Source organism: Lupinus angustifolius, chromosome LG12 (assembly GCF_001865875.1).
Source record: "Lupinus angustifolius cultivar Tanjil chromosome LG12, LupAngTanjil_v1.0, whole genome shotgun sequence".
Lineage (NCBI taxonomy): Eukaryota > Viridiplantae > Streptophyta > Magnoliopsida > Fabales > Fabaceae > Lupinus > Lupinus angustifolius.
In genome coordinates, this window is record NC_032020.1 from 9,935,164 (window position 1) to 9,948,297 (window position 13,134).

Genomic DNA, 13,134 nt, shown 5'->3' on the forward strand with positions numbered 1-13,134 from the left:
TGTTATTACATATGTAACAAAAATATATTGTCTCATGCTAATAGTATAACTTGTTAATTTTATATTGATGGACCAAAATGATGTTTTATTCTGAGATTAAAGAATAGTATTACATTATATAACACTTCTATATGGAAGAGTACATCAGTATATTTATTATAATTCCATTTTATAATATCTGCTTATTGATATTTTAATAAATAACAATCAAAATAAAACAATACTGATATCCGTGAAATTTTTGGTATTACCAAGATTATTGATCACCCTATTAATAAAAAAAACTAATCTTTTTTAGATATATAATTTCACCTGTCTCCTAACAAATATTGCTTTCGTGATTATTATAGTATAGTTGAGAGATTAGTTTCATTACGATTTGTATCTTATTAATTTTAACAACCTTAAGCGAAGACCAAAAATATTGAGATGAAATAAAAGTTGGTCTGAAAAAGAGTAGAATTATTCCACTTGTGTTTGACTTCTTATATCTTTAAATCCCTAAGCTTCACAAAACATGTGCTACACCACCACTTTAGCTTTTAGGTTCACAATCACAGGCAGAGGCAGATTCCACCGCATTGAAATCTTTGATACGTTTGATTATTAGGGTTAATGTAACATTTGCTCAAATTATTCCAACAGAATCACTAGAGACATTATTAATACATTTATTATTTCTAATAATGGATCATATTCTGGCTCAACATGCCTTCCTTTATGGGGTATCACAGATCATGTATGTGTCCTGATAAAGCTGTACTAAACCATGTTAAGCCTTAGTTTATTTAGCAATGCAAAAGATAATCACGAGTTTGATTATTTAATTACTAGCCCTCGCCTTGCCATATGCTCCCACAGAAACTTTAAGCTAGATAGATGTGTTGCCTCAAATTATATACCAAATCATGTCATAGATCAATAATATCATAAATATATAATTTTTTTAATTAACATGACACGTCTTTATTGATCTAGAACATGATTTAAGATATAATTCTTATTAGTTTTTAAATATTACGAAACCTAACTAAAACTAGAGTGCAAGAGGAGTCACCATGTGGTGGCAAAGGTTGCTATGCCACTTATATTGTTAAAAACTTAAAATGAAACTACTTTAATACTTGTAGATTGGCCATCAAAGAATACGAACATTTTCGCAAATCATCACCCTCACCCTATTAAATGTTAAGAGTAATGTTTTATTGCAATCAATTTGGGTATATTTTTTTGTTCTTCTTTTGGTTTTATTGGCGATATTTTTATTTTGCGTATTGATAAAAAAATGATAAATAGTGATTCATCCATTTATTATAAGAGATTTTGTCAAATTTCAAGAAACCCAACAAAGTAAATATTTTGCTGAAAATTTGAAAACATCAACGCTGCACCTCTTAACAATAATGTTTTATGAATAACTAATTTCTGCCAATTTTTGTTGTTCCTCTGACTTTTGTGTTGGTACTTTAAGGGTGTGTTTAATAATGAAAAGTGGGAGATAGCAATAACTTCCCAAATGCCTATCAACTATACTTTAACTATATTTTCATTTTGAGATGAATTATTTGTTTAAGTTTTACATGGAGATAGGATTGATAGATCATTATTTTATCTAAGATTTAGTGACTTTAATTTTATTTGAATTTATCTATAGTTTATGTTTATATTATTAGTTATTGTTCCGGTCATTATTATTTTTCTTTTATAATAGCTTTTGTATATAATAAATTATCTAAACTGAACCATATTTAAATTCGACCAATCTTTTATCATCATAAACATCTACGCACTAGAGACTGAGGCAACAAGAATGGAGTCGGGGAAGAGCTTTAGGATTAGTTTGGGAATTGGATTTTGGAGAGGAAGGAAGGGAAATGAAAGGCTTGGGAGTCATCTCACAGTGTATTTCATTCCAAACCTTCACTTTCCCTTGAGAAAACAAGTAGAAAATATGATGTTTTAGTTTTTTAGTATAATAGAAAATGGAAAGAAATTAAGCAGAAAATAATATAATTATAATTAATGATGACATAAAGAAACATCTGTTTATTTTTTTTGAAATTTTAAGGAAGTAGTGACATTTATAAGCATCATTAATGCAAAATAAGAATTTTTAAATGTATAAGGAGTTAAAGATGAATTTTTTTATTATTAATCTTCTTCACTTGAATTTTTCTCTCAATATTGGAGAGAAGCATAAAGGTATGGGTTTCATCTTTTTTGTAATTCCTTCACTTTATTTGAATGCAACCAAACTAAGGAAACAATTATTTTCCTTCCTATTTCATTCTTTCACTTTTCCCTTAAAAGACATGCCTTAGGGTTATATAATTAGGCTCTTATAAGTTACATGTTACCCTTACACCTCCAGACTTACACATTCAGACTTCAAGACAATTATGGGCCACCATCCTAACAGATACATAAGACAGGTTATTATGGGCCAAGAGTTGTATTTAAATTTACAATGGGTATCCGATAGCCAGATGCAAAATTGAATATATGATTTACATATTTTATTTAATTACTTTTGTATATTATATGAAATAATTAAATAAGTTATAATAAAATTAGATAGGGCTGATTTGTTGAATAGGTTTTTCAAGAAATAATGAATCTGCCGTATTTATTTATGTTAAATAGACTTTTTGAAAGAAAAATTATATATACTTCTACTTGTTTATTAATAATTGGTTACATGTTACTTTGTTGTGAGTAGGAGAATTTAGTTAGAGGATATAATATTTTGTTGTTGTTGGAAATGTCCAAGCTTGACCTATTTATTAAAACGACTTTGTATGGTATTAGGCGTAAAAATGGATTGCAACCGTAGAGGTAATCAGGCTTAATCCACCAAAATAATGAGTTATGTTAATAAACATCCAATAATAGTGAACAAGTTGGCCCGTGACCTCTATGACATCCAACGACCCCTATTCTCGAAAATAATTCGTGCTTCGAGTCTTAAACCAGAATTAAGGATGTCAAAACGAGTCTATCTGTTTCGGACTCATGTCATGACTAACCTTTTTATTGGTTTAAATGATATTAGAGTAACCTTTGTTTCCAATTTTAAGTTGCATCTTATAGGATAGTTTTAATTATAAAGAAAGAGAAACTATTCATACTATGCTCTTCTCAGGAAGGATAATGGCAAGGTCACTTAAGTTGTTTGAAGATTGGGAAGAACTTCAGGAGTTTGGAATGTATCAAGAAGTCCAATGACTGAACCCACAAAAGGATCAAGTGCCAAGCATATGCAATAATCCTTATTTAGTATAACAATGTAAGGCACTATATCCTTTAATCAAAAACATTTTGATTGTGAAGAAATAAGACCTAACATATATAAAAATCCTTTCAAATATTCAATCAACACCATGTCAGGTGGAAAAAAACTTGAATAGATATCCAAGAAAATTAAGATGGAAAAAAGAAGAATTAAATACCTTCAAATAAAGAACATCAAGTAGCAGCTCTTGAATTCCAGGCAAAGGTTTTTAATAGAACCTTTTTCAGACAAATGATAGATTGGCCTTTTCTGTTTACCCTTGTTGACAGCAACAACATTAGCTACTTGCAAAGCAAGAATTGCAAACATTGAAATAATGTGAAACAGTGGGATGTTTTTGGTCAAAAGCAACAAAACACCCAATGCAACACAGTGGGATTCTTTAGATGAACAAAGATGTTACAACAAGATGGGGAAAATTAAAATATGTAGGATTGCTCTTCCTTTTGTATTCAAAATGCAAAAGGATCTCAATCTACCACAATATAGCACATATCAAAACACCAAATCCACATTCAGAATTGTAATATGTAGGTATGTAGAATATAGAAAAATCTGATTGAAAACACAAGTCCAGTTCTTTCACAGTGACATCATTCCAAGGAATTGAGTTACAGATGCAAAACAAAACTGGAGACCCTGGTAGTAGCACATTGATGCCAATATAAAAATAAAATCATTAAAATCTTCTGATGTGTGCCATATAACAAATCTCTGATCCATAATGAAGAATGTCAGAGTGAATAAAAAGGAATCGCAATGTTGGATTTGAAATGAAGAGCAAGTCATGATTTCTCTTCCTAATAAACTTATTATAATCAACATAAAACCCTGTAACACTTCTCAGTTCTTACCTCTAAAAAACAAAAAACAAAATGAAGAGAGAACAAATTATATAGCTGCAGCAGCTTGCTTCTTTCCTTCTCTTTTTGCAGGACTTTGTGTTTTCCCCTTCATCATTCTTGACAAAACATCAGCTTGCTTTGTGTTCCCTTCCAGATTAAGGCTCTTGATCAGTTCATCACGACTACTCCAATCGGTTGCACCTCTTTTCTCCACAATTTTACATAAGATGGAATATGCATTGAGGGTCTTCCCTGCTGCTATGAGAGCATCTAAAACCTTATCATACATTGAAACATCTAAGACATAGTCTCTCTCAAGAACAAAATCTAACAGTTTGAGAGCAGCAATTGTCTTTTTCTTCTCACAAAGAATAGATAAAAGTCGGTCTATATCAGGCTCACAACCACTATGCATAAGTAAATCAATTCGGCCGATAGCTTCTTCAACATGACCTCTGATTAGAAGTGCCTCCAATATCTTAGAAACCAAGTCCATATGCTCCTTCACCCCCTTCTCCACCATACTCTTCATTACTCTGCTTGCAGTCTGGACCCTTCCGTCTTCAAATAAACTTTCCATAACTGCCCTATAAAGGGATGACTCGGGAATATGCCCGTTTTCAAGCATGCCATCCAAAGCTGTTTTAGCATCAGCTGGTTCACCTTTCCTCAAGTAACTTTCGATGAGCAACTTGTAGGAATCTGCATCTCTAGGAACCTCTCTCCTACCCATGATTGTTAGAATTTCAAGAGCAGAATCAGGGTTTCCTTCTTTCGAGTGCCCACGGATCAAATTATTAAAAGCAACTGCATCAATTACACCCTTTTTCAATAATTGGCGAAAAAATGTTTCTGCTTTAACTGTCTGTCCATTATCACACAGATATTGAATCATCGGGTTATAAGCACTAGCTTCAATTTCAAAAGTACTCTTTGGCCTCAAGATGATGTCCTTCTCAATCAACCTGTCTAACAAATTGACTGCCTTGTCATATACATTAGCTTTGCAGAAATTCTCAATTAGAACACCATAATGACCAGCCTCTGTGGGAATTCTCAAACGTATCATCGCTTTCAGAACACCTGCAGCTGCATCCAAGTCACCAGCCTTACACTGGCAAGTCATCAGTTTCATGAAAATACTATTATCCTTAGGAGCAACATATTTCTCCACCATCTCCCCCAAAACATTCTGAGCTTCAGCAATTTTCCCCACATCGCAAAGCCCAGGCAACAACATTGTAAAAGTGATCGCATTTGGATTAATACCAACACCTTTCATCTCCTCATAAATCTTAAGCGCATCATCAACCTGCCCTACCGCAAAATACCCTTTTAACATAGTATTATAACTAATCACATCTGGCGCTATATCCTTCCCCTTCATCTCCACGAACAACTTTTCCGCTTCCTCCACCTTCTTGAACCGATGATAACCATTAATCAAAGTATTATAAGTCACAACATCAGGTTCAATTCCCCTATTTTTCATATCACCATACAATCTAAAAGCAGTATCCAATTTCATTGACAAAAACATACCCCAAAGCAGTATATTATATGTATCCCGAGTCGGTTCTACTCCTTCCCTAAGCATCAAATTATAATACCTTTTCGCCATCATGTACCTCCCCCTCCTCAAAATCACCTTGAAGAACACATCGTACGACTTCACGGTCCTCTCAATCCCCAACTCCTTCATCTTCTGGAAAATCTTAACAGACTCCTGGACAATCCCAGCTCTGCCATAGCTATCAATCAAAACAACAAACATGTCTTCATCAACGACCGCGCCTTTCTTCGGCACATCTTCGAGGAGAATGCATCTGGCGTGGTTAAGTTTGGAGTAACTACCGAGGATCTGGATCATCTTGAGTGTGGTGTCCCTATCGTGGGTGAAAAGCCCGGCCCGTTCGACCCAGCGGTAGAATTGAAGAGCGTGGTCCGGGCTTTTGGCACCGTCGAGGACGTTGAAGACGAGGGATGGGTCGAACCGGGGGACGATGGATCGGATCGAGTTTTGAAGGCGGGTGGTCCAAGCCCGGTTCGCCATCATCCTGCAGATAATAGACTCGGGTTTCTCTTGCTGATTTTGAGGTCTGGTTGAAATGGTGCTTTTCGGGGGTTGGGGTTGGGAAGGGAGAGGCTCGGGTTCGGGTTCAGAGAGAGGTTGGGCATTGGAGGTTGAGAAGGGGAAGGAAGGTTTGGGAATGAAAGGAGGAAGAGAAGGTTTCCAACGGAGAAGCTTGGAATTGGAGAGGAGAGGCATGGTTGGGTGTGACTGTGAGACGTGTTAGGGTTAGGAGTTAGGGTTTAACACATAGAGAAGCTCTCATTTCTTTTCTTTCCTTCGTTTGGTTTTTTTTAAAACACAAAAATGAATTTAGGCGTGTTTTCACTTAGAGGTTAGATTGACATTACTTGTGGTTGTGGGAGGTAGTGTAGCTTCATTGTGTACTTCCTCTATTAGGGCCTCCTTATTTACTTAAGTCCCTAAGTTTTAAATTAAGAAAGAAAGAGGTTAAATACAAAAGCATCTAGCATTCGTTCCTATCTATGGGCCCAAATATATTGGAGTGGCCATGAGATATATATTATTGGTTCATATCTGTGGGGCCGAAGTATATTGGAGTAGCCATGAGTAGGTCCGTTTGGTGACCAACAAAGCATATATAAGCTAGCCATTGGCTACTATCTAGCCAACATTGTCCATTAGTCAGCCATTGCCCATCAGCTCACCCGCATTGCCCATCAGCCAGTTATCTGCCACTAGTTGACCAACATTGTAACGCCCAAAAAATTACTCCAAAAATATTGCTCAAAAATGTGTAATTTTTTTTTGAATAATATAATATAAAATCTGTTTCCTTATATTCATTTCATTTTCGGAACATCACTTTAAGTAACATATATTGCGGATAAATAAAAAACCGTTACCTAATGGTAACAAAAAATAACTCAACATATATTCGAATAATTCTTCAATGAAAGAACGAGAAACGTTAGTACAAAATACAAGTCGAAATTCTAATTGTCACCCAAATAAAACTACTCAAAATACCCTACACAAGTACCCCTTACTCAAAAGCCAAAGAAACAACCAATGGTGCCTAAAGGCCAGCTCCAGCACTAGCAGGATGCTAGAGCACTCACTCGAATCTTCTTCTATCTCAGAATCCAAGGAGATGTCTATCACCTCTATAGAATCCTCTATGTTCACTAGCTCCACGCACTCGTCGTTGTCAGACTCTGGTTCCCATACGATATTCGTCCCTAGATCGAGCATGGTCCTCCGAGCAGCCCTCCTAGTTGGTAGGGAGTTCATCACTTCATTCTAAGTCCTTCGTCTCGTCGACGGCCCTACCTCGGCCAGTCTCCGAGAAGTTGAAGCATGAGAGTCTGACTTCATCGGCATGGGCCTCCTACCCGGTAAGGTGAATGAAGCATCCAAGACTGCATGCTCTGAAGGTAGGCGCATAGTGGAACCAACACATGCCATCTCCAACTCCAGACCGCACGGGCCTGTGTAGGTATATCTATCTCCTTCAACTCTCCATGCCCCCTCCTAGGACATGGTGAATCAGTAGCTCCGAATCCTGGTTGTGTTGTCCATCTGACGGGAACGTATGTGGAAAGTAAGTAACAGAAAAGGAAAAGGGAGTATGACATCTAATGAATATTATTCATTGACTGCGTGGAATTACACAGAATATCACATCTAGACAGACACATATACATAATATACACAATATATATCACATACATAAATGCAAATGATGAATGATGTTATAACTCAAACCATGAGGATCAATATCCACGAGCTCAATGTATGAATGATATGTCTATTTCATCCATCCTTACACCAATATCTTCCCAATAAACTATTCGGAAATAACCGAGAGTACAGATCCCATAACAAGCTGATTTGAACGCATCAAAATTATTCATCACAAAGATATATGATCGATTTGTTCCAAAAGAACTGTCCATTCCAGGACGGTGTCGTATCAAACACGTTTTAGGCATCTCTCTCATCAATCCTAATTGCAAAAAGGGGTTGCCAGAGATCATCTAGTTTGCATTGTGAGAACTGTCCGATCCAACAGAATACCTCATCCAAGAATACAAGGGACTCATCTCACCTAGACTCTCCCTCAAGACTTTGCTGACGAATCATCGCCATCGCCGTCTCTCTCAACATCGCGGGGCTCGTTCGTCTCCCGTAAATTTCCTTTCCACTACTTCATTATCCATAATGAGTATGCATACTAACCGAAGTTAGTCGATTAAATCTTTTAATCATTCTTTTACATGATCGGTCTAACCTAAAACATCTCCCAAATGAATGCTTCTTGTAGGATCCAATCTTACGTCATCACGTAATAAAGGACTAACATCCTTACCACTATGAACCGTCGCTGAATTATCCTCGACGACCACATGGCCAAGCCTCTTACAGTCAGACGACCTCACTGCATGGTATCATGTAATCCTTTATTGTGCATTGCCCTAATCACGACATGACCGTCGAAAACCTTGCCCTAATAAGGGGCAAGAACAAAAGTAACTGTATAAGTTTGTTGATTTGGGCACCAGACTCCTCGCTTGAGCCACAATCTCTCCCAAATATGAAATACACTTCTCACCCAAGGTAGGGCTATTGCCTAAGCAATCAATCAATAAAAAACAATCAAAATTACTATCTGTCTCTTGCCTAAGCGAGAGACTGCCGCTCAAGCGACAAATTCATCAAAATAGACTCGATTCTCTGCCTGGCTCTCGCCCAAGTGAGGGACTGTCGCTCAAGCAACAAATCCACCAAAAAGTGGCCGAAATCACTGCTTGGTCCTCTCCCGAGCGAGGTACTATCGCCCGGGCGCCCAAAACCGCCTAGAACAGACCAAACATACTTTCTAGCCCTCGCCCAGGCGAGAGTGGCTTGCCCAAGCGAGGGTGGTCTAGTGGCCAGGACCACTACCTCGCCCTTTTGGGCCACTGGATCGAATACCTCCACTGTTTTCGATATCTACGCATTTTAATCTTTCGAGTGATGTTCCTTCGTGGTTAACAACCATATTACTTGATATTTTAATCTATCCTAAGGCATACAACTTAAGAAATTAACCGTACTTAATCCATGAACACAAATATTTGATTAAGTACGAGTTTCTTAATACATAAAAATAACTCCAAACTTTTGAGGTAGTTTAGGAGATTCGGGTGTCATATTTGGACACCACTATATCACGATGTATTCTCACTCACCTTAGGTTGTTTAGTGATTGATTCCCTTTATGCGAATAGTTAGGTTATCCGACTTCAAAAGCTTCGAAACTAAGCATAAAAACAAATTAGTGATTTGCGAGTTAAATTTTTACATGATAACTCTAAGGTAAATACATCGTTTTAACCCATTTATGAACTCAATCACTTTCATCCATCCGGTCCAAGATTCATATTCTTGAACCATCATTTATCCTCGAAAGTCTTGTTCACAATTTCCATCGTTTTCAAGTTAAGATTTTAATATAGTTTATAATTTTATCAACACATACATTTATACTTTAATGGAGACTTTTTAGATCATACTCACCACTTTGAGGTAAGTTTCTTAATCAAAGTGTATACTTCTAAATCAATGTCTCCTAAGTTGATCTTACCATTTTAAAGTAAGTCATCTTAAGTAGATTCCATATTTGTTTAATAGAATTCCATGGTAATTTCAACACATCCTTTTCTAATACAACCACAAGTGTTGATAGTGTTGATCTCATACGTAAAATAACATTTTAAATCAATATATCATTTGTTAGTATTACCACTTTAAAGTAAGTTAACTAAAGTAGATTTTACAAGTTCCATGATTATTTCAACACCTTCGAACATAACCACAAAGGTTAATAGGCGTTGGTTTCATAGTCATGAATAACATAATAAAGTTAGCATTTTTAAACCAAAATATCATTTGTTAAACTTACCACTTTAAAGTAAGTTAACTAGGGTAGATTCAACAAGTTTCATGATCATTTCAACACCTCTAAACATAACCACAAAGGTTAATAGGTGTTGGTTTCATAGTCATGAATAACAATGAACCATCTATTCAACAAAACTCATCCATCTTATAAACATCTAACTTAGAAACTTGGCCAAATAAGCAATTTCCATATTGTCCAAGGCTATGGTTTCTCAAGCCAAAAACAAGTGAAAAGATTCAAACTTTACATGGTTCAAAAATCCTTAAAGGTTTCTTTGATTTCATAATCATCTGCTTACACTAAAATCAACAAAATATATACTTTTAAACACTAAAAACAGCCCCATGAACAACAAAGAGTTCATGGTTTCAAAAACAACTTTTTAAGTTTAAGAAAGCACATATTTAAAGTTTTGAGCATAAAAAGAGTTAGGAAGATTATTTGAAATTTTAATGGTTGAAAATGTTCATAAAATACACATAAACATCCTACTAAAATTTCATAAACATATAATAGTTAGATCTTAAGAGATGAAGAAATCAAAATGAAGAACTATCTTGAAGTTCTTAGAAATTCAAAAGTGAAGAAGAGTGAAAAATGCAAGGGTTTTTCTCTAAGCTAGGCGTTGGATTTTAAGGACAATAAATCAAATTTGAGGAGGGGAAAGACCAAAGCTTTTTCCAAAAAGTGGATTGTGTAAGAGGTAGATGAGTGATTTAAGAGATTGTGTAATAGATGTGTACTTTTGCTTGTTTGACAAGCAAGCTTCACTCATGAAAGTGATGTGACCTCTTCGGAAAGACATTCGTAGTTAAAACATGCCTGAGTATGGTCGGCTAATACTCGGCCGGATAAAAATCTCCCGATTTCGGTTTACGGTTGGAACTTCGAAACACAAAATTTGGAGTGAAAAATATTTATAAATGCATTCTGGATGAACTTTATGTCTATCTTGACTCAAAATAATATTTCGAAGCCAATGGCGCAATCGAAATTTTATTCCGAGCTACAGAACTCAAAAATACATTATTGGGCCGGATTCAAGCGAATTTGGGCCCGACAGCAGCTCAAAAACTTTTCGTCACAGAAAATTACGAAAATTTATCACAAAATAGGAAATAAAAAAAAAAGGCTAATACTCAACTATGGTTTCTAAAATTAATCGTTGGTAAAATAAATAATTAATAAAACATACACAGAAAATTCACGGTGTTACAATCCTCCCCCACTTATAAGATTTTCGTCTTCGAAAATTAAGCATACCTCTTAAGAAAACAGATTGGGGTAGGACTCTTTTATGGCATCCTCGACCTTCCAAGTCGCATCTTATCCGTTTGCTTGGCTCCAAATAACTTTAACTAAGGCAATCTCCTTGCCTCACCACATTTTCCCACTTCGATCAGCAATTCTCGAGGGCATAGTTTCAAAAGTGAGATTATCCTTTAGCTGAATTGAATTGGGTTCGATGATGTGCGATAGGTCACTAATATATTTTCTAAGTTGAGACACATGGAAGACATTATGTAGATTTGACAATAAGGGTGGCAAGCTACTAGTCCGACTTTTCTAAGGATTTGGTATGGTCCTATGAACTTAGGGGTAAGCTTATGGACTTTAAGCACTCTGCCAATTCCAGTTGTTGGAACCACCCCTCATGAAGACATGATCTCCTTCCTTAAAACTGAGAGGGTTCCTTCTTTTTATCATAATTGCTCTTCTACATACTCTGAGCTGCCTTCATGTTCTCCCTTATCATTCTGATCTTTTTCGTCGTCTGCTGAACCACATCAGGTCCTAATATCTGATTCTCTCCTGCTTTAAACCAGAATAACGGTGTTCTACTCTTTCTGCCGTAAAGAGCTTCATACGGCGCCATGCCGATGCTTGAATGAAAACTATAGTTGTAGGTGAACTCTATCAAATGCAAGTAGTCTGCCCAACTTCTAGAGTGTTCCAACGCACATGCTCTCAGCAGGTCTTCTAACGATTGGATAGTCCGTTAAGATTGGCCATTCGTCTACTGGTGGTAAGCTGAGCTCACACTCAGTTTGGTACCCAAGGCTCTTTGCAAACCATTCCACAACTTCAAAGTGAAACGTGGGTCTTTATCTGAGATGATATTTGTAGGAATACCATGCAATCGGACAATCTCTTTGATATACAAATCCGCTAGCCTTTCCAAGGAGTATTTGGATTGATTGGTAGAAAGTGAGTTGTCTTCATCAAACGATCCACTATCACCCAAACTGCGTCATAACCTTTTTGAGTCCGAGGAAATCCGCTCACAAAATCCATTGCGATGCTATCCCATTTCCAAATGGGATATCCAAAGGTTGAAGTTCTCCTGCGGGTCGCTTGTGCTCGACCTTTGCCTTCTGACATGTTAAGCAGCACGAGACATACTTTTCTACTTCTTTCTTCATACCGGACCACCAGAACATCTTCTTCAAGTCTTGATACATCTTGGTAGCTCCAGGATGAATACTTAGTTTGCTCTTATGGGCCTCGTCCAAGATTGCCATTATCAAATTGGGGTCTCTTGGCACACAAACTCGATTCTTGCATCTGAGCACTCCATCGGTTCCTTCTTGAAATTTCGGGGCTCTTCCTTCAGCCAATAAGGTTCTCTTTTCTTGTAGTTTTGGATAGGAACTTTGCAAACCTTTTATTTGTTCCAGAAATTCATTTGTTAATGTAAGCATACCTAAAGTCAAACTCTTAGGTTTTACTTGCACCACGAGACTTAAATTCCTGAAATCCTCAATCAATTCCATCTCCATAACCATCATGGTTGATATATGCATGGACTTTCTAATCAAGGCATCAACCACCACATTAGCTTTCCCAGGGTGGTACTAGAGATCAAAGTCATAGTCCTTGATGATGTGAACCTCTTGGGTAAAAGGCTCTTGAAACGATCTATCTTGGTTGGTGTATGGCCTAGGCTCACGGTTGAGTTAAGCCTTTGAGATATGCAGCGAAAATAACTTGTGTTTGGATAAAAGAAGATGGAAAAGAT

At 36.5% G+C, this 13,134-nt stretch overlaps 1 protein-coding gene across 2 annotated transcripts; it reads right to left on the bottom strand.

The window, feature by feature from the left end:
* On the bottom strand, positions 3,340–6,524 carry LOC109362626 (pentatricopeptide repeat-containing protein At2g37230). Of its 2 annotated transcripts, none has more exons than XM_019608562.1 (2): positions 4,147–6,524; positions 3,340–3,576 (listed from the first exon to the last, which is right to left on the bottom strand). In XM_019608562.1, the coding sequence occupies exon 1, from the start codon at positions 6,404–6,406 to the stop codon at positions 4,184–4,186; it is 2,223 nt and encodes a 740-aa protein (XP_019464107.1). In that variant the 5' UTR covers positions 6,407–6,524; the 3' UTR covers positions 3,340–3,576; positions 4,147–4,183. The 2 variants fall into 2 exon arrangements, with proteins under 2 accessions (XP_019464107.1, XP_019464106.1); XM_019608561.1 differs by having other exon boundaries at positions 3,340–3,579.